Source organism: Aedes aegypti, chromosome 3 (assembly GCF_002204515.2).
Source record: "Aedes aegypti strain LVP_AGWG chromosome 3, AaegL5.0 Primary Assembly, whole genome shotgun sequence".
In the NCBI taxonomy this organism is placed as follows: Eukaryota; Metazoa; Arthropoda; class Insecta; order Diptera; family Culicidae; genus Aedes; species Aedes aegypti.
Genome location: NC_035109.1, coordinates 186,346,949 through 186,369,120, shown reverse-complemented (window position 1 = coordinate 186,369,120; position 22,172 = coordinate 186,346,949). Strand labels below are relative to the sequence as shown.

Genomic DNA, 22,172 nt, shown 5'->3' with positions numbered 1-22,172 from the left:
CGGTATGTACCCATCGATCCTAAACCGCCCTAAAACCAAAATAGCCCAATAAACACACAATAGACACTCCACAGTAGTTTTTCAATAAATTAGATCTTTTTCCTCCAAAACACACACTTCTCAATAGCCAAAGAAAGACCATAGTTCCCGCACACTTAGATCCGCGTAGCCCCTCCGAATTACCCAGTAGCATGCCGGCCCTGCGACACAGTTCAGGGGTCTCATGCTACTGAGCTAGATATCCGGGAGTATTGGTTCTGCCGTAAGCCTATAGAGCTGCATCAGCGTAAGTCTCAGTTAGTCTCAGATTCACGAGAAAGCCCTTTCCGATGATTGCCAGATTGGGTTTTTTTTTTTCATATTGATTACTTGGACTGGGATAGATCCAAGTAAATCATATATTTCATTTTTGATCCCTTCAGGTGACTTATAGACACTTGAGAGACCATTCAAGGTGACCTTGAACAAATGCTCAGTTTTGTCGTCATAAGTAAACAATTTGTGCTTCTTCTCTTCAAGATATTTAAGAAGAAGTTCGCGATCTGTAAGAGTTTCCGGTAAAACGCGACAGTATACTTTCTTTGCGATTTGGAAAGAATCCTTGATTCCCCTAATGGAGTTGAAAATCTCCTGCCTCAGTTCTCTAAATTCGGAACAACTGACAACAACTGTTTCCTAAAAGCTTGCTAAAAAGTAGAGCACCCGGTGAAACCATGAAGTTCCATGTCGGCCTGAATAAGGCCTACGGAGAATTCCTCATGCCTCATGCCATACAACTAGTCTTATTCATACTAATTTAAAATTGGAGAAGGATGTCACTTGGCATTCAATAGTGATTAAAAAAATCACATCAACTTGTAAAGTTACACCACTACTGCTCCTCAGATATATGACGTTTATAGGTAGTTATAAATCAATTATAACTGCACCAATTAAAAGTAATTGATCTCCTCATTATTGAGCTTGCTGTTTGCTTTAGTGAGGAACTTGAAATGACGACGGGTTTGTGATTAATTGTGTTTTCACGATGAAACTATGGAGTGTCGTTATTCTGATTGTATTTGTTGGTAGTTTGAGCTTTGGACAGCTTTTCGATTCAGTGGACGATAAAACTTCAAATTTCATGAGTGAAATGCTTTTACAAATTTTGTCAGAAATTAATTGTACAACAGTTAATTTGAATATGCGTTCACCGAATGGCCTTTGTGAAAGCTTTGCATCAACTTTTCTTAGCATGTATAATGGTTCAGTGAAAATCAACTCCAAGAGTTTCAATAAAAGTGACACTGTCATTATGATCCTTGATTGGCATAGGACCCAATCTATGACATATGATCACCTAAAAGGAATAAGGATGCTTGTATTGATTGCATGTATGACAGATACACCACATATTCGACTATTGATTCCAGATAGTTTAACGAAATCGATCATTACTAAAATTGCATTTATTACAATGGTTCAATCAGATATTCCAAATATTGCTGATATAAATATAACATTTTTGGAAAGAATCAAAACGAGAAATTGTGAAATATTAAACACTAACATTATACCATTGAATCAGACCTTGAGTTACGGATCAACCATCATAAACTCCTCAGTTGGACACTTATCCAAGAATTTTCAAGGATGCTCCATGGATGTTGGAATAGTCCTACTAGCGCCATTCACTGTCCTCTCTCGAAAACATGGTTCTGCAAAATACTCTGGTCTGGAAGTTGATTTATTGAAAGTTATAGCCAATTATTTCAATTTCAAAATACGTTTCACTCCACCACCGAATGGAATGCAGTGGGGTGAACTGCGAGAAAACGGGAGTACTGGTTTAATGGGAATGATACAGAATGAAAATGTAGATTTTGCTGTCGGTTCAATTGGAAGATCTCTCGCTAGAAATACGATGTTACAAGCTGGGGTCGGAAATTTTTACGATCAAGGTATCTTCGCTGTTCCACCTGGGATACCATACACACCTATGGAAAAGTTGACCATGCCTGCAACTACAAATACTTGGGTTTTTGTAATGGTCTCATTCATCATTTTTTCGTTGCTGTTTTCGATCGATATAAACGAACAATTCCTTCGAATCCAATTCGATAAGCGTGAAACATTATTCACGTATGCGTGGTCGATACTGATGGGTGGAGTAATGCACAAAACTCCAGTATCATTTTTCAAAAGATATTTATTGATTGGATGGCTGACAGGCACGCTAATTCTACGAAATGCCTATCAAGCAATTTTGTTCAACAACTTAAGGCGTGGAATTGAATTTGAACCCTTTCTAACCCCGGCAGAGATTGACAAAGCAGGACTCTATTATTACATGTACAATATCTCACAGAGATTTTTTATTCGAAATCCACACATTCTCAAACGGTAAAAGTATACACAAGCTATATTTTAGAATACAATCTGAAACCATATCAACGTGTTTTTGCAGATCTGTTATAGTAAAGGACAATATATCGCTCCCAGGAGTTCTGGAAAATATCGCGGACAACAAATTGAAGGCCGCTTTTCCGTTACCGAAATCAAATGTGGCGTTCTTCAACAAACAACGGGTGTTCAGATCGAAGGTTCACGTCACTCAATACGTCATTGAAACCTACGAGGTAGCAATACACTATCCCAAAGGATCTCCACTGGCTGAACTATTTGGTGCAGTGATTTCACGAGTACGAGCAGGCGGTCTTCATGAATATTGGATACGGCAATATCAAGGTCCGAAACAAGAACCGTCAAAAGAGCCTAAGCAATTGAGCGTTCACAGTCTTATGGGAGTTTTTACGATTTACGCAATATTGTGCGCATGTAGTTGTATTAGTTTTATAACTGAAATGATAGCTGGTAAAAATAAAAGACTAATCTAGTCAAACACAATCTATAGATATTTCAAATAATAGTATTTTGAATTTATTTTATAAGCTGAGTTTGTAACGGAAAATTCCTTGGCTGCCTTGGGTATAAATTATACGGATGAAAATACGTCACTTAAGTTCAAATAGTTAAAATTCAGGAAAAATATTTAGTTAGCTTCCGATTTTCCAAAACTGAATTGAAGGCCCCGCTTGACTCCTTCCACCAGATTTTGTACAGCTACCTTCCCAAAGAACCAAAATGTACGCATAACGGATACCCTTTTGCAGTATACAATGCTTACATGTGCAAATTTCAACGTATATGATGCCGTGAACAGGTCTTACACGTACAAAAGTGAAGACGATATACGTGCACATTTTATATGATGAACAATTGTATGCCATGCGATAGTTATTGGTGTACCTAATTGGTTTAATTAGCTTACTTTTCGATATGCATTTAGTAAAACTCAATTGATTTATCAGATTAACGATTATCTAATCATTTGATTATAGTTTAATGTTTTCATAGAATCACAACGTAATATATTTGGTCAGCATAAGGAAAAAGAAAAAAACAAAACATGGGAAATTCTTGAGCTAACGTATGCCAACTATGTTAAACTTAAAAATTAAATGATTCGAAGGCTACTTCTGTTAAAGCTCTTCGACTCGATTACTGATTCGATCGCAGCAGAGAATACGATGGCGATTCAATATCGGATTCGCTGGAAGACTCAAAACTGTGTTCTGATTCAAAATCTTCAGTGATTTTCAATTTTTCGATTCTGGTTTCCTCGGTTCGATCCTGAGCAGGGCCGGATTTACAAATGTGGGGGCCCTGGGTACAGAGTTTTGTGGGGGCTTTTTTCCCAGAATACAATGTTGATGCTATAGTATGTTCTCATAGGCAATTTCCCTTATAAGTTTCATGCTTACTGTTCTGGATAAGGTTTAAATTACCAGAAGTTTGATTTGAACTGCTTAAAAACCCTCATCCTGCTTCTGAGAAAAACGGCTTTGAATATTTTTTAGCAATGTTGTACGTTGTGAAAATTGAATGAAAGGTGAAAATACAAACCATTCTTTTACGCATTTTTACATTTTTAAGATGGAATTACCACTTAAAAAGACTGTTAGAAAGTTTGAAAACAGTACAATATTTCAACACATCAAACTCAAAATCAAGCAAAATGTTATTTTCGCTTACTTTGGGCCCCTCAATTGTAATTTGATATAGCTTATTTGAAATATATCAAATTATTGTTGGATATTCTTATCTTTCGACGTATTTGTTCTTTGAAATTCAAGTAATATGTTCAACGCAGTAAGCCTACATAAAGTTTTGATTTAATTTATTTTTAGATCTATGTGTAAGAGTATCAAACAAAACTCGTAGAAACAAACAAAAATTCTTAGATCGTAACAAAAGGACAATCTACAGACAAGCCTAAAAGTAATTTAGATCTCAAGCCAAACGATTTAAAAATAGAAACCTTAAACTTTCAAACCCTTCGACGTGATTAAAAAGTTTGGCACCATTCCATCGAGTTTTAAAATAATTCTTAAATGTTCAATAATGATTATTTAAGTCGAATTTTGTGGGGGCCCCTAAACTGTGGGGGCCCGGGGGCCATGGCCCCCTTGGACCCCCCTTAAATACGGCCCTGATCCTGAGAAACCATTGGTTTAGGAGCACTTGTATCAGAACGCAGCTGGTTCGTTGCGTATTGCATTTCCGTTGGCTCGTCTTGTCCTGTATTACGTAGCTGCTTTAACTTACTGCATTCTGGCTCAACTTCTGATCGCTTGTTCACAATTTGTATTGTACCTTCGCGACCTTTTGATTGCTTTTTAGTTTCCCTACGATGCTTTGCGTAAATCCTTCCCTTAGCTGCGGAAACCTTGCCCGTAAATATCTTTTCTGAGGTAAGGGTGATATTATCTAAAATTATATTATTTTAAATATAGTAAAAATAGTTCTATCTTGCTTATGTAAATATACTCACTGATAGTATGACGAACGAAATTTATGTTTCTTATTTCATCCGCTCTTTTGTACCGTTTTGACTCATATTCCGAACACTTAAGGCCAACAGTGACTTCAAATGACTCTGATTGACATAAATTGGATGATATTTGTGTAAATTTCAATTTCTTCGCAAAGGCTAACTGTTAGCTGGTAGGTGTACAAATAATAATGTTGGTTTAGTTAGTTTTAGTATTGTATTAACGTAAAAGTAGGTAACAACATTTTGATTCAAATGCCGAACACTGTGCTTATTCTGTCTCATATTCCGAACACCTTGATTCAAATTCCGAACAGCACTAATAAATCGTATTCAAATTAATAATTTTGCAAATAAATTTATCTCAGCGTGTTCTACTGGTCTCAAACTAGAGAGTCTTCACTACTCCCGCGGTAAAAATTATATTGGAAACGTTAAAATTGAATTGCAATGGACTGCCATTTCCTTATTATTTGGTGACATATTTCAACGAAACATTTCAACCAAATCGCCATACAAAAACCGAGTGTTCGGAATATGAGTCTGTCTGAATTTGAGACAAAACGGTATTCATTCGTCGTATTGTCCGTCAAAATAGCACGAAGCTGTAGTAGATTCGGGTTTCATGATGCATATGAGAAAAATCATAAAGAACATCAGTGGGAATAGTTTAGCGTGTCTGACTATCTCTGCCATAAAAAATAGAAAAACTATAATAAGACGATGAAGAAGTTCCCGCGTGAAACGATTATGGTCGTCTTTCTCTGCATTGACAGTCCGAATTCGCGACTACGAAACAAAAAGAGATTTACAAAGCACTCGCACTTATGGAAAACCTCGTAAGGAACTGTCACCGTGTGCGTGAAAAAAAAGCAAAAAATATATCTCTCCTTGTTTTTCTCACAGAAAACCGAAGAAAACATCAGCAGCTTCGTAGTCCCGAATAGGATTTCGGGATTGGATTGTGTTCGGGTAGAGACCAACACATCGGCACGCTAAGTGAAGAGCTACATGAAATCATCAGGGCGTTCGGCTTCGGGTGGTTAGAAAAAGCACCAAGTGATTTGGTTTTCGATTTAATTGGAGTGTATTTGGATTTCAATATCAACAAATGCAATTAACTTTGATTGTATGGGATAAAAATGATTTTATTAATATTCGAAGTGAGTTGAATTTAAATTGAATTCTGAGATGTTTTGGAACAAATTTGAAATGGTATTGATTTTGGAATAAATTAGAACTGGATTTTGATTGGACTTTGATTGGATTTGGATTGAACTTAAATTAGCTTGGATCGGATTTTAATTGAAGCTCAATTAGTTTTGGATTTGTTTTGGGCATGATTTTTAATTGGATTTGTATTGGAACCGACTTCTTTGAATAAGATATGAATGTAATTTGGTTTTATTTGTTATTCGTATTTGGATATGAATCGAATTTAAATAAGCTTTGTATGGGATTTGATTTTGATAGGCATTGTATATGCGTGGAATTTGAACCGGATTTGGGTTGCAATTCGTTAAGATTGTATGTGGATAAAATTTCGATAAGATTTAGAATGAATTTGGATTGCATTCTGATGCAATTTGAAATAATTATAAATTTGGATTGGTTTTTAATTGGATTTCGATTGAATCTATTGATTAAATTTAAATAAGGATTTTTTTTTATTTCAATTGAATTAAAATTAGTTTTAGATTAGATCTGGGTTTGATTGGATTGGATATGGATTTTAATTTAAGTTGAATGGAATTTTAATTGGATTTGTATTAGATGTGAATTGAATTTAAACTAGATTTAGATGGAATTCAAATGAGATTTAGATGGATTTTGATTTTGATAAGGATTAGGTTGGATATGGATTTGCATTAAATTCTAATAAGATTGGAATTTAATTACAATTAGATTCAGATAGATGTTTTTTTTTTCAAGGATTGGATTGGATATGGATTTGTATTGAATTTTTATTTTATCTGAATGAAATTATAATAAGATTAAGATGGGAATTGGTTTTGATTTAGATTGTGTTTAGATCTAATATAGATTGGATTTGTTTTTGGATTGGATTTGATTTTAGATTGATTTAGATTTGGGGTTTGATTGGATACAGGATTTGAATTGGATTGGGTTTTGAATTGATTTTGATGAGATTTGTAGTGGATTTGGATTGGATTAGATTGGATTGGGTGGAATTTAAATCGAATTCTGATATGTTTTGAATTAAATTTGAAATGGTATTGAATTTGGAATAAATTAGAACTGGATTTTAATTGGACTTTGATTGGATTGGATATGGAATGGATTTGGAATGGATATGGAGTGGATTTGAACTGGAATGAATTTGGAAATCATTTTGGTTTTCATGGAGATTGGTTTGGATTGAATATGGATTCAAATTAAATATAAATAAGATTTGGATATAATTTGATTTTGATTAGCTGTGAACTGGGTTTGGTTTTCGATTGATTTGTACTGGACTTTGATGAGATATGAATTTAACGAAGTAGGAATGCATTGTATTTAGATTTCAATATCAGATTCAATTGGGTCCTAAAATTTTTAATGAAATTTTGTTTTTATTCAATAACACGAAAGAGCATTTTACTGCAACTACTTTAGCAATATTTCCCGCTCAAATAACGGCTATATCTTGTTTAAACTTTAATTTAAAAATTGGGTTCATAAATGAACCTTGACACTTAAGATCATGTTTGACGTTCGCTTAGTCGACAAAAACACCACAGGGGTTTTAGTTTTACCACTGGGGTTGTTCCTATCTGACATTTCGGAAGGGACACGGAAAACAAAATACACCCAAAATTTGAGTTTAAGCCAAGGAGTGTGACAAAATCTAATAAAATGTTTTTTGGACTCAAACCAACGGAAAACATTAGAAAATTGAGTAAACATGTGTTATTGGCCTAAACTTAAGCGTTTGGCACTAAAATTTGGACAGGGCTTTAGGACCCTATTAACGTGGATCGTATGTGGGCAAAATTTTAATTAGATTTGGATTGGATTAGGAATGAATTAGGGTTGGATTGGATTTCGATATGACTCGGAATAAATTTGGATTTATTTAATTAATTTTGGATCTAATAAGAATTGGATTTTGACTGTATTTAGATAAAATTTGGATATATTTTGAATTGGATTTGAATTGAAATACGATTGGGTTGAAAAGGACATGGAGTTAAGTTTGATTTGGATTGAATTTTATTTGGACTTGAATTGAATATAAATTCGATTTAGATAGGATTTGGTTTTGATTAGGATGAGATTTGAGATATGGATTGAATTTGAACTTGATTTGGTTTTGGATTTAATTGGAGTGTATTTGGATTTCAATATCAACAAATGCAATTAACTTTGATTGTATGTGATAAAAATAATTTTATTAATATTCGAATTCAAGTTGAATTTAAATAAATTTGAAATGGTATTGATTTTGGAATAAATTAGAACTGGATTTAAATTGGACTTTGATTGGATTTGGATTGAAATTAAATTAGTTTGGATCGCATTTTAATTGAAGTTCAATTAGTTTTGGATTTGTTTTGGCATGAATTTTAATTGGATTTGTATTGGAATCGAATTCAATTTGAATTGGATTTTGATAGACTTTGAATAAGATATGAATGTAATTTTGTTTAATTTGGAATTTATATTTGGATTTGATTCGAATTTAAATAAGCTTTGAATGGGATTTGATTTTGATAGACATTGTATATGCGTAGAATTTGAACCGGATTTTGGTTGCAATTCGTTGAGATTGTATGTGGATAATATTTTTATAAGATTTAGAATGAATTTGGATTGGATTCTGATACAATTTGAAATAATTATAAATTTTGGTTTGAATTTTAATTAGATTTCGGTTGAATCCATTAATTTAATTTAAATAAGGATTTTTTTGGATTTCAATTGAATTAAAATTAGCTTTAGATGCGATCTGGGTTTGATTGGATTGGATATGGATTTTAATTTGATTTGAATGGAATTTTAATTAGATTTGTATTAGATGTGAATTGAATTTAAACTAGATTTAGATGGAATTCAAATGAGATTTGGATTGATTTTGATTTTCATAAGGATTAGATTGGATATGGATTTGCATTGAATTCTAATTAGATTTGAATTGAATTTCAATTAGATGTTGGTTTTGTTAAGGATTGGATTAGATATGGATTTGTATTGAATTTTTATTTTTTTTTTTCGGAATGGAATTTAAATTAGACTAAGATGGGAATTGCTTTTGATTTAGATTGTGTTTTGGGGTTTGATTGGGTTTGATTGGATATAGTATTCGAATTGGATTGGGTTTTGAATGGATTTTGATTAGATTTGTAGTGGATTTGGATTGTATTAGATTGGATTGGATTTGGATTGCATAATGCAATTGCATTGGATTTGCAATGGATATGGACTGGATTTGGACTTGGATTTGGATTGCATTTGAACTGGAATGAATTTGGAAATCATTTTGGTACATTTGTTTTTAATTGGATTATATTTAGATTGGGTTTGGAATTGAATTTGATTGATTTTGGACTTGAGTTTGACTTTGATTTGGAGATAGTTTGGAACCGTGAAGATATTACTTTGAAACGGATTTAGTTAATTTTTATTAAGAAATTTCGAATTAAAACAAAAGAACTACGATATAATCATTCATCCCTTATATTAACAAAGAGAGACTATAACTTTCGTGCAATAAGATCATACGAAGAATATTTTTTTCAATACATTAATCAATCGTTAGTTTCAATTTCAAAATAGAAAAAATGGGAACAACGAACAATAAGTTTTTGTCTCACGTAAATAATATCAAAGAGAGTACAGGAGGGGAACATTGTAGTACATTCGGGTTTCATGATGCATATGAGAAAAAACATATAGAACATCAGTGGGAATAGTTTAGCGTGTCTGACTATCTCTGCCATAAAAAAAAGAAAAACTATAATAAGACGATGAAGAAGTTCCCGCGTGAAACGATTATGGTCGTCTTTCTCTGCATTGACAGTCCGAATAGGATTTCGAGATTGGATTGTGTTCGGGTAGAGACCAACACATCGGCATTACGGGTCAAAAACGAATGATTCCACTGGATTTGGTATGTACAACGAGTTTCATAGCGCCGCATATAAACTTCAGAATCCTTGCTCCGTATATGTCGCGGAATTAACGGCTATACATTATTGCCTCTCTTCCCTCTGATCAATATTTCATTTTTACGGATAGCCTTAGCTCCATACGATCTAAATTGAGTGCTCTATCGAATGATTCATATACTATCACCTTGGTTTGGGTCCCTTCACATTGCTCGATCCCGGGCAACGAGAAAGCGGACTCGCTCGCCAAGGTGGGCGCTATGGAAGGTGATATTTTTGACCGACAAATTGCCTTCAATGAATTTTTCTCAATTGCTCGTCAACATGCATTGGTAAGCTGGCAACAAAAATGGGATGCCGGAGAATTGGGCAGGTGGTTACATTCCATTCTCCCGCAGGTATCGAAGAAGCCGTGGTTCAAGGGGTTGAACTTAAGTCGAGACTTTATTAAGGTAATGTGTCGACTTATGTCCAACCACTACTCTCTAGGCTCTCACTTCTATCGAATAGGGCTCACAAATAGCAATCACTGCAGCTGCGGAGCAGGTTATCAACCACGTAGTTTGGGAGTGCCTCGAATACGGTATTGCCAGATCTAATTTTTATACATCCCTCAGGGCCCAAGGGAAACCAGAAAAGGAAGGCATTAGAAATGTGTTGGGTAAACTTGACCTTGTGTACATGAAGCTTTTGTACGAATTTTTGAAACAAGCTAACATCTGTGTTTGATTCCTCTATCTCGTCGGTCTACTTGTCCACCTTGTGTCCCCTCGAAATTCGTCTTATTGTATCGTTACAGGTTGTCATTGTCCACTCCACGTTCGACCAGCAGCAAAGTAAACACGTCACATCTTCAAGCTGCTGAATGTCAACGGAACGATCCCACTGTCCTATCCCTTCCTTGAAATTATTGTTACCCCCAACCTCGACCAAAACGCGAGTTTTACGGTTCCCCAAAGCTAACATAGTATATTAAGAAGACATCATGAAATTGTTAAAACAATCAAAAGAAGTCGGCTATTAGGCATTACGGCGCATGAGCCTAGTAAATAAATGATTAAGTAAAAAAAACACATCGACACGCTAAGTGAAGAGCTACATGATATCATCAGGGCGTTCGGCTTCGGGTGGTTAGAAAAAGCACCAAGTAAATGTATGACATGCAAGCATACACGCTAAACTTCATGCGCTCAAAAATGAGTGCCGAGTACACAAAATCGGCCTTTCTTCATGCAGCACAGATTCTGTGCAAAGAGGGCTGTACACAGTTTTGTGCAAACGGTGGTAAACAAACCGAATAAGTGAAATGCGCACAGAGGAGGAACGTTTGAAATGCGGAATACGCTTCTATTTTTGTTTTTGCTTTTGAAAACATTGAAAGTACATTCAAATTTTAAAGTTTTCAGAGATTTTTTAATTCGAATAGCCGAAGCGGAAGCAAATGGGGAAAAAAAACTTCCGCATTTGCGACCATCTTCAGCCTTTTCGCTGAAAAAAATCCCAGAAAACTCCCCATCTTACCAACGGCCAACTGTTTGCTGCCGTGCGGGTAATGACTGACAGTTCCATTTCCATCGATCCGCGCACAGCCAATGGCCAACACATCGGCTACACACAGCATGAGTGCGACTTACACAGAATTTTCACTCAGCCAGAGAGTCCTGCATTGGTTGCCTCATTCTGTGTAGTTTCAACACATGCGCTGTGTTGAGCAGGCTTAGCGTGTAGGAGTGTGAGAAGGAAGGAGAGCGTGTGAGCTGCTAGAGCGTTGGTCGGTACCTCTAGCCAGGCCCGAATTTGGGGGGGTGCCGAGGGGGCAAATGCCCCGGGCCCCCCGATTAGAGGGCCCCCTGAGGAAGCAAAAAAAAAAACAAAACAAAAAATGTTTCGAAATACTTTCCAATATTTTCTCTTTGGACACATATTTCTAACGGTGAAGTCCGCATTAGAATATTTTAGTAGATTTTTTATTCTTTTCCTGATAAATGAATCTCACAGTATCGTTCTGTCATAAATTATTCTTTAATATTTTACAAAATTGCATGATTTATTTTTCAGTGCCTGCAAAAACGTATTTATTTGATGTAATCTAAGAAACATTTTGTGTGATCTATGAAAAATTTATTGGTGATATTAATAGAAAAATTAACTAATACTTATACTAATATGATTCAAAATATTTTTACATTATGTGAATTTGTTTATATTCATGACACTCAAATTTCTTTGAATAAACTAATACATAGTTTGTACTTTTCCAACAATCATTTCAGTGACAAAACTAATGCAACAACATACACATAATATCGCATGAATCATAAAAACTCCCATGAGACTCTGTACACTCAATTGCTTAGGCTCTATTGATGGGTCTAGTTTCGGACCTTGATACCGTTGCATCCAATATTCATGAAAACCACCTGCTCGTACTCTTGAAATCACTGCATCGAACAGCTCAGCCAGTGGAGATCCTTTGGAATAGTGTATTGCTACCTCGTAGGTTTCAATGATGTATTGAGTAACGTGAACCTTCGATCTGAACACCCGTTGCTTGTTGAAGAACGCCACATTTGATTTCGGTAACGGAAAAGCGGCCTTCAATTTGTTATCCGCAATATTTCCCAGAACTCCTTGGAGCGATATATTGTCCTTCATTATGACTGACCTGCAAAAAATCGTCGAAACGGCATCACATTGTTTTCTTAAATCAAGTAGCTTATGTATACTCTTACCGTTCGAGAATGTGGGGATTTCGAACAAAAAATCTTTGCGTGATGTTGTACATGTAATAATAGAGCTCCGCTCTATCAATATCTGCTAGATTTAATATGGGTTCAAATTCAACTCCTCGTCTTAAGTTGTTGAACAATAATGCTTGATAGGCATTTCGAAGAACTAGCGTAACTGTCAGCCATCCAATCAATACATATCTTTTGAAAAATGATACAGGAGGTTTATGCATAACGCTACCCATCAGTATCGACCACGTATAAATGAATAATGTGTCACGCTTATCAAACTGGATTCGAAGGAACTGGTCTTTTATATCAATTGAAAAAAGTAATGAACAAAATATGAACGAGACCATTACAAAAACCCAAGCATTCAAAGTTGCAGGCATAGTCAACTTTTCCATAGGAGTATATGGTATCCCAGGTGGAACAGCGAAAATAACATGATCGTAAAAATTTCCTATCCCAGCTTGTAGTAGCGTATTTCTAACAAGGGATCTTCCAATTGAACCGACAGCAAAATCTACACTACCAACCTGTATCATTCCCATTAAACCAGTACTCCCGTTTTCTCGCAGTTCACCCCACTGCATTCCATTCGGTGGTGGAGTGAAACGTATTTTGAAATTGAAATAATTGGCTATAACTTTCAATAATTCAACTTCCAGACCAGAGTACTCTGCAGAACCATATTTTTGAGGCAGGACAGTGAATGGCGCTAGTAGGACTATTCCAATATCCATCGAGCATCCTTTGAAATTCTTAGATAGTTGTCCAACTGAGGAATTTATGATGGCTGATCGGTGACTCAAAGTCTGATTCAATGGTACGGTGAAAATGTTGAATATTTCACAATTTCTTGTTCTAATCCTTTCCAAAAATGTTATATTTATATCAGCAACGTTTGGAATATCTGATTGAACGATTGTAACAAATGCAATTCTAGTAATCATTGATTCCGTTAAACTATCTGGAATCAATGGTCGAATCTGTGTTTTATTTGTCATACATGCAATCAATATGAGCATCCTTATTCCTTTTAAGTGATCATATGTCGTGGATTTGATCATATTCCAATCCAGGATCATGATAACAGAATCACCTTTAGTGAAGCTTGTAGTGTTAATCTTCACTGAACCATTATACATGGATAAAAAGGTTTTTGCAAAGCCATTACAAAAGCCAATCGATGAATGCATATACAAATGCACCGTTGTATAATCAGTTCCTGACAGAAGTTGTATTAGCGAATCACTCATGATATTCGAAATTTTATCGTCTTCCGAATTGAAAAGCAGTCCAAAGCTCAAAGTAATAACAATTACGAACACAAAATCTCCACTCCAAACTTTCATCGTAAACGCAAAGGTAACTGCGAACGCATCGTCATTTTGCGCTTCTTGGATAAGCAGAATGAACTCAATAATGAGGAAATCAATTATTTTTTAATTGTGGCAGTTAAAAGGGATTTATAACTAAGAACATGTACACCACACTTCTGGTGTATATATCTCAACAAATCATTCTGTATTTGTTCAGTCGCCATTGAGAGCATAGTGACAATTTTTTACTACAGTCACCCCACAGTTATGGATCAGCTAAGCGTCATGTTTTAGAATAAAATATGATTACAAATCATGGCGGCCTTATACAAAACAAATTTACCCGGCTGGCAATGCCAAATATAATTATTTTCGAGAATCCACATAAAAAATCTCGATTATTTACGAAAAAGTGCGATTTCGAAAGAAATTTCAAACGTTGTCCATCCCACAGATGTGGATCAGTGGAACAGGAGGGTCCTTATTGTGGATCAAATCGACTCATATTATGGATCAGAACACTATAAAAGCAATTTATCTGTGAAGCAAACGAATGGTGTGTTAGTGAAAGTATACGTTTCGGCGTTTCTTTCGGAATCGTCTTATCGTTGATTCATAACTGTGGTAGGGGGACTGGGGTTAGTTTGCCCACGTTAAGGAGAACAGCGATTTTAGATGTGAAAAACATTATTTTATGCTCTTTTGACGTAGGACTACGTCTTTGTTTTCTATATTGGGGTGCACTTTAAAAGTACGGAAAATGAGACATGTAACGAAATTAGGGGAGATTTTGAACGTTAATAACTCAGTTGTTTATGAACCAATTATTACGATTTTAGTATCATTCGATCAGAAATGTATCTACGCATCGTTAGTAATATATCCGATAAGTGAATTTTGTTGTTTAACTATTGAAAATTTGATAAATGTTGACCCCTTTCTTATCCAACCAATCACGTTCGAGCACTTTTCGACGGTGTCGCTTCCCACTATAAAAGCAAATGGGTCCCTGCTTCTTCCCTCAGTCTTCTTTTTGCGGTCGGACTGTGAACACGATCGGGCGAGTCATTCTCGCTTTGCTTTTGCACCCGCGTCACAGTCCAATTTGTGTCGTCGGAAGAGGAAGACGCAAGATTGATTTGCGGCGGCGTTGACGACGGCTTGGGCGCTTCTCCGAGCGGCAAACTACTGCTGCTCGGAGAAGCGTCCATGCCATCGTCGTCGCCGCCGCAAATTTATCCGCGCTCCCAGATTTCGACCCGTGATAAATTCAGCATCGGCGGTCAAGAAGCAAGCCCGATAGGAACCAGATACCAGAAGCCCCCAGAATTGCTGATCCGAGGAGCTGCTGCTAATCGAGCGTCGGAAGCGCTCGAGTTTCCAGATTTCGACACGTGCCCGTGGATCCACTACCCGTTGCTGTTTGCGTTGAGGATTTCCCGTTTGACCATGGCGATCAAGTGATAACTTCCCGCAGTGCTATTCATCTGCCATCGGACCTTGTCAGGACCATCAAATTTGTGGTAAAGAGTTGAAGGAATAATATTTCCAACCTTATTACATCTTATATTCCTCAATCAATCTCGCAGTTTCGTACAAAATTTAATTTGTTATGAATAATTGATGGCACGTCAATTTGAGACTATTCGTGGACGCTGCTGCAGTGCCGTCGGGGTGAGTGCTCAAAATTTCATAACGATTGTAAACTAGAGTGGAATTTCCGACAGGGTCTTTGATTTGCCATATTTTATGAGAACACTTCGATTACGAAAATGATCACATGTAACAAAATTGCGACATGTTTAGAATGCTTTTGAAAAGAAATTCCCATTGAACAATTTTCATAATTTTGGCACCATGGATCAGAAATTTACCTTCATATTAAAGAAAACTATTGATTATCAATAGCGATCTATTGAATATTTAGTAATTGTCAACCCTTTCATTCATGTTCGACCAATTTCTCACGCATTATCATTTTTCGCAATTATCAAGTAATTCTAAGTCCAACTCATTATTGGCACATATGCATTTCCCAGATTGGTCGATTAGAAAGAGAAGAGCACGAAGGGGAGGAGCATAATCTGCTAATCTAAGGGTATATAGCATGCTCCCTTCGTTGGATTCGGTTTCATTCCGTTTCGACTTCCGAGCTGGCAAGAGCTCCTCCAAACCGGCTCAGCTCCTCGCTACCAGAGGCAAGCTACGAGATGGCTGAAGAACATCGACCAAAGCCGCTTGTTGAAGCGCACATCGTCATCCGCACCGCAAATCTCATCGGGCGAGGAGGATTGCAACCAGTGCGCCGTCAAAGTGTGTCCGATCAGCAAGCGGCGGCAAGTTTGTACGAGATGGCTGAAGAAAATCGACCAAAGCCGCTTGTTGAAGCGCACATCGTCATCCGCAACGCAAATCTCATCGGGCGAGGCGGATTGCAACAAGTGCGCCGTCAAAATGTGTCCGTGTTACGCAAATTCAACAGTTCAATCGGCCCTTTTCAGAGCCAACAAATGTGTTTCAAAGAGTTGATTGTGTAATATTCCCTAATTTGTTCGAGATGATCGTCATCCGCACCGCAAATCTCATCGGGCGAGGAGGACGCAACAAGTGCGCCGTCAAAATGTGTCCATGTTACGCAAATTCAACAATTCAATCGGCCCTTTCCGGAGCCAACAAATGTGTTTTAAAGAGTTGATTGTGTAATATTCTTTAATTTGTTCGAGATGGCTGAAGAAAATCGACCAAAGCCGCCAAAATGTGTCCGTGTTACGCAAATTCAACAATTCAATCGGCTCTTTCCGGAGCCAACAAATGTGTTTTAAAGAGTTAATTGTGTAATATTCCCTAATGTGTTTACCACATACTTGCTATAATTTCTTAATTCATCTCATAGCAGCATACAATAATTGATTTATTACGAATAATTGACAATACGGCAATTTGAGGATGTTTCCGAAGACGCTGCTGCAGTGCCGTCGGGATGCAATAACAGCATAATGCTAATCTTGTAATTCCCTTACCCAGACATCAGTTTCATATAGCCTATTTCCCAGATAAGAAAACGAAGAATTTGAAAGGAGGAGCATCACCTGCTATTCTAAGGGTATAAAGCATCCCTTCTTCGTTGAATTCGGTTTCATTCTGTTTTCGCTTTCGAGCTGGTAAGAGCTCCTGCAAACCTGCTCAGCTCCTCGCTACCAGAGGCAAGCTGTTTGTACGAGATGGCTGAAGAAAATCGACCGAAGCCGCTTGTTGAAGCGCACATCGTCATCAGCACCGAAAATCTCACCGGGCGAGGAGGATTGCAACCATTGCGCCGTCAAAGTGTGTCCGTGTTACGCAAATTCAACAACTCAATCGGCCCTTTTCAGAGCCAACAAATGTGTTTTAAAGAGTTGATTGTGTAATATTCCTTAATTTGTTCGAGATGGCTGAAGAAAATCGACTAAAGCCGCCGAAATGTGTCCGTGTTACGCAAATTCAACAATTCAATCGGCCCTTTCCAGAGCCAACAAATGTGTTTTAAAGAGTTGATTTGTAATATTACTTAATTTGTTCGAGATGGCTGTAGAAAATCGACCAAAGCCGCTTGTGGAAGCGCACATCGTCATCAGCACCGAAAATCTCACCGGGCGAGGAGGATTGCAACCATTGCGCCGTCAAAATGTGTCCGTGTTACGCAAATTCAACAATTCAATCGGCACTTTTCAGAGCCAACAAATGTGTTTTAAAGAGTTGATTGTGTAATATTCTTTAATTTGTTCGAGATGGCTGAAGAAAATCGACCAAAGCCGCCAAAATGTGTCCGTGTTACGCAAATTCAACAATTCAATCGGCTCTTTCCGAAGCCAACAAATGTGTTTTAAAGAGTTAATTGTGTAATATTCCCTAATGTGTTTATCACATACTTGCTATAATTTCTTAATTCATCTCATAGCAGCATACAATAATTGATTTATTACGAATAATTGACAATACGGCAATTTGAGGATGTTTCCGAGGACGCTGCTGCAGTGCCGTCGGGATGCAATAACAGCATAATGCTAATCTTGTAATTCCCTTACCCAGACATCAGTTTGATGTAGCCTATTTCCCAGATAAGAAAACGAAGAATTTGAAAGGAGGAGCATCACCTGCTATTCTAAGGGTATAAAGCATCCCTTCTTCGATGAATTCAGTTTCATTCTGTTTTCGCTTTCGAGCTGGAAAGAGCTCCTGCAAACCTGCTCAGCTCCTCGCTACCAGAGGCAAGCTGTTTGTACGAGATGGCTGAAGAAAATCGACCAAAGCCGCTTGTTGAAGCGCACATCGTCATCCGCACCGCAAATCTCATCGGGCGAGGAGGATTGCAACAAGTGCGCCGTCAAAATGTGTCCGTGTTACGCAAATTCAACAGTTCAATCGGCCCTTTTCAGAGCCAACAAATGTGTTTCAAAGAGTTGATTGTGTAATATTCCCTAATTTGTTCGAGATGATCGTCATCCGCACCGCAAATCTCATCGGGCGAGGTGGACGCAACCAGTGCGCCGTCAAAATGTGTCCGTGTTACGCAAATTCAACAATTCAATCGGCCTTTTCCGGAGCCAACAAATGTGTTTTAAAGAGTTAATTGTGTAATATTCCCTAATGTGTTTACCACATACTTGCTATAATTTCTTAATTCATCTCATAGCAGCATACAATAATTGATTTATTGCGAATAATTGTCAATACGGCAATTTGAGGATGTTTCCGAGGACGCTGCTGCAGTGCCGTCGGGATGCAATAACAGCATAATGCTAATCTTGTACATCCCTTACCCAGACATCAGTTTCATACAGCCTATTTCCCAGATAAGAAAACGAAGAATTTGAAAGGAGGAGCATCACCTGCTATTCTAAGGGTATAAAGCATCCCTCCTTCGTTGAATTCGGTTTCATTCTGTTTTCGCTTTCGAGCTGGTAAGAGCTCCTCCAAACCGGCTCAGCTCCTCGCTACCAGAGGCAAGCTACGAGATGGCTGAAGAACATCGACCAAAGCCGCTTGTTGAAGCGCACATCGTCATCCGCACCGCAAATCTCATCGGGCGAGGAGGATTGCAACCAGTCAAAATGTGTCCGTGTTACGCAAATTCAACAATTCAATCGGCCCTTTTCAGAGCCAACAAATGTGTTTTAAAGAGTTGATTGTGTAATATTCCCTAATTTGTTCGAGATGGCTGAAGAAAATCGACCAAAGCCGCTTGTTCAAGCGCACATCGTCATCAGCACCGCAAATCTCATCGGGCGAGAAGGACGCAACCAGTGCGCCGTCAAAATCAAACTCATCATCTGTGGTGCAGTCAAGAATCAAGCCTGTTAGGCACCATTACCACTATTATTAGGCAAATCAAGCGTCCGGCTAGTGAAATTGCTCAAGATTTCAAACTTGAGCCACATTTTAAGATTTTGACTTCAGCCGTGTGGTCCAATACCTGTTGCTGATGTGTGCCATCCACACGACGAAACATTCAGCTGGTTCGTCGTATAAGCACAGAACTTGTTCATTGCATTGCATTGAGGATTTTTCGTTTAACCATGGCAATCAACTGATAATATCCTGTAGTGCCATTTATCTATAACAGCATTCGTGCTAACAAAGCCTTTGGCTCTTTTTAGGGCCACCACATGTGCGTAAAAGAGTTATCGGAGTAATATTTCCGACTTAATTTATTACATTGCCAAGCAATGGATAATATTTCTCTCAAACCATAAGAACTACAAAGCGATGACTGGATCTACTACTGAATCACTACTGTTCTTTCCAATGCTACTGTATATTTCAGAGGAGGTTATTAATATAATTTCAAAATGATCAAACATCCTGAAGTGAAATTTCACATTTTCATAGATAAATATGACGAATGATTGACCAAATTGCAAATCGTTATATGCATTAATATTTACGAAAGTTTCGAGCACTGAAAACAGTATGAAGTCAAAACGAGCAACAACAATGACATCAAATTCAGTTACATAAACCATCGTGGTCCTACGTCACCAGTTCGTACAACCCCATAGGGATGTACCCTTATAGTTTTTCAATTATGGTCGGATAGACAAACATGTTTTCTACCAAATAGTAGTAACAGCTATCCATTTTAACTTTTCTGGGGTTTATAAATTAATTTTTCAAAATTGCTCGCTTAACTGCATATGTATTGTTTTGCGGGGTAAAACGCCCCGCTTGAGTTCGGCGTTAGCCATGCTGTAAACGAACGCACACAATCATGCTTGTATATGAGTTGCATACATCCGGGCGTTTGTTCAGATGTTATTGTTCAATAATAGTATACATGCTGATGCGAAAAATGTACATTTGTAAGGTTTCAATTTTTGCGTAACTTCAACGTGCCATTACGTTTGGTAGAATTTGAATTCAAACGGCTGTTTTGGTGTTATGAAATAGGGGTGGGCGTTTTGCCCCCAGAGTTGATTAAAGTTTAGGTCCTTCAATAAGCTTTTTAAGGGCAAATTTAACATATGTTTTGCACGTAATACAAACTATGACAGTGCACAAGTTGGCTCTCGGCAATAGTTTCATAAATTTGGTTATTTATCGACCTAAAACATGACATTGAAAATCGCACAAAATTGCAACGAAAACAGCGAAAAACGTTTTTATACGATTTTATCGATTTGGTTGAGAAAACCACACAAAAACATATTAGGAAAAGCATTTCTATTCATTTTCTATGATCTAGGCTGGAAAAAAGCATTCTAAAACACATCGTTCGCCCAAATCGATGGTGGCGCGTTTTGCCCCCTATGGGCATATTACCCCCAGTTCCCCTATGGTTTTCAATGCTCCACAGTTACGAATCAACGCTTCTGGGAAAACGATTCACATTTTATTTCCTATGGACGGAAAAAATATGCTTAAGCATATTATAATTGATTTCGATGCTGTACAGATTTATGGTTCACGTAGATAAAATGTGTTCTGCGTAATTGCAACTCTATTTGATGAAATCTCGCATAACTTATGATCTCGCCCTAAAAGCCATTGGTAACCATGTGTGTAGTTCGTTGTTTCTGAGAATTTTAATGGATTTACACCTTATTTAACAACTCTATGGTAAGGAAAGGATCATTCCCTACCTGCCAGTGGTATTTGTTTGTATGCTTATTCATTCAATTGCTCAGAAACAACGAGCTACACACGTGGTTACCAATGGCTTTTAGGGCGTTATCTCAGATTATGCGGGAAATATTCTCCGTTTAAGCCAACTTTGATCCATATCTGTGTGCTATCCATAACTGTGGGGTAACTGTATAATGATTTAGTATGAACAAGAATAGTTGTGCTGAACGGATGTACGATACTGCCATTACGATACTGTATACAACGTCTCTCTGAGTAAGTAAAAACAACTGTAACGTCGTGCCAGAGGCACGAGAAGCCGGTAGAACAGGTTGGACATACCTGGGTGGATTATTGAAAGCATCTCTTTTCCCACGGTTTAATAAAAAAAATCTCAAATGCAGGAGAAATGCTAGGAAATACTAAACGAACTATTGAATAATATGTTACATGCATACTACAGTAATGCAAAATTTAATATTATAGCTCCCCTATCCCGGGCAGACGGAAAAACCAAAATCACATCTCGAGACGAACAAATTATGATCGCATATCTCAAATTGATATTGAAAAGATGTTCGAATATTGTATAAATATGTAGCGCTGATATGTAGCTCAAAATCTGGAAATATGTAAACAAGATCAAAATGAGTTCTTCGATATGAAATAAAACACATTCGACAGCAAGATGGCGGAACTGTGTGACGTCAGGACAATCTCTAGGAGCAATATGTAGTCTCAGAAAGCGAAGGTAAGATGCTCTTACTTTATACGCATAGCCGAATGGTTACATTCTCTGTGTGTAGATCTGAAGATCGAGGGTTCAATCCTGGTTGCCCCCTCTTGATTATTTTTATTCTCCGCCATCTGTCAGATCATATATAGATATTGATTTATTGGTCAATCAATAAACTTGCCAGATATTGTTTTGATCTTATAATCTTAACAAGATGTTGTTCAATACTTCTCATTATTTTTTTATATTATTTTTGATCTTTTATCTCTTATTTCCAACAAATTAAAAGCTGATTAT

The 22,172-nt window shown here is 37.1% G+C and overlaps 2 protein-coding genes across 2 annotated transcripts; one reads left to right on the top strand and one right to left on the bottom strand.

Moving 5' to 3' along the window:
* The first annotated feature begins 1,027 nt into the window (after positions 1-1,027).
* Positions 1,028-2,876, top strand: LOC110678134. Its single transcript, XM_021850742.1, has 2 exons — positions 1,028-2,382; positions 2,447-2,876. The coding sequence occupies exons 1-2, from the start codon at positions 1,028-1,030 to the stop codon at positions 2,874-2,876; spliced, it is 1,785 nt and encodes a 594-aa protein (XP_021706434.1).
* Positions 2,877-12,035: 9,159 nt separating this feature from the next.
* On the bottom strand, positions 12,036-14,072 carry LOC110678801. The gene is made up of 2 exons (XM_021852194.1): positions 12,717-14,072; positions 12,036-12,649 (listed from the first exon to the last, which is right to left on the bottom strand). The coding sequence occupies exons 1-2, from the start codon at positions 14,069-14,071 to the stop codon at positions 12,220-12,222; spliced, it is 1,785 nt and encodes a 594-aa protein (XP_021707886.1). The 5' UTR covers position 14,072; the 3' UTR covers positions 12,036-12,219.
* Positions 14,073-22,172: the final 8,100 nt, after the last annotated feature.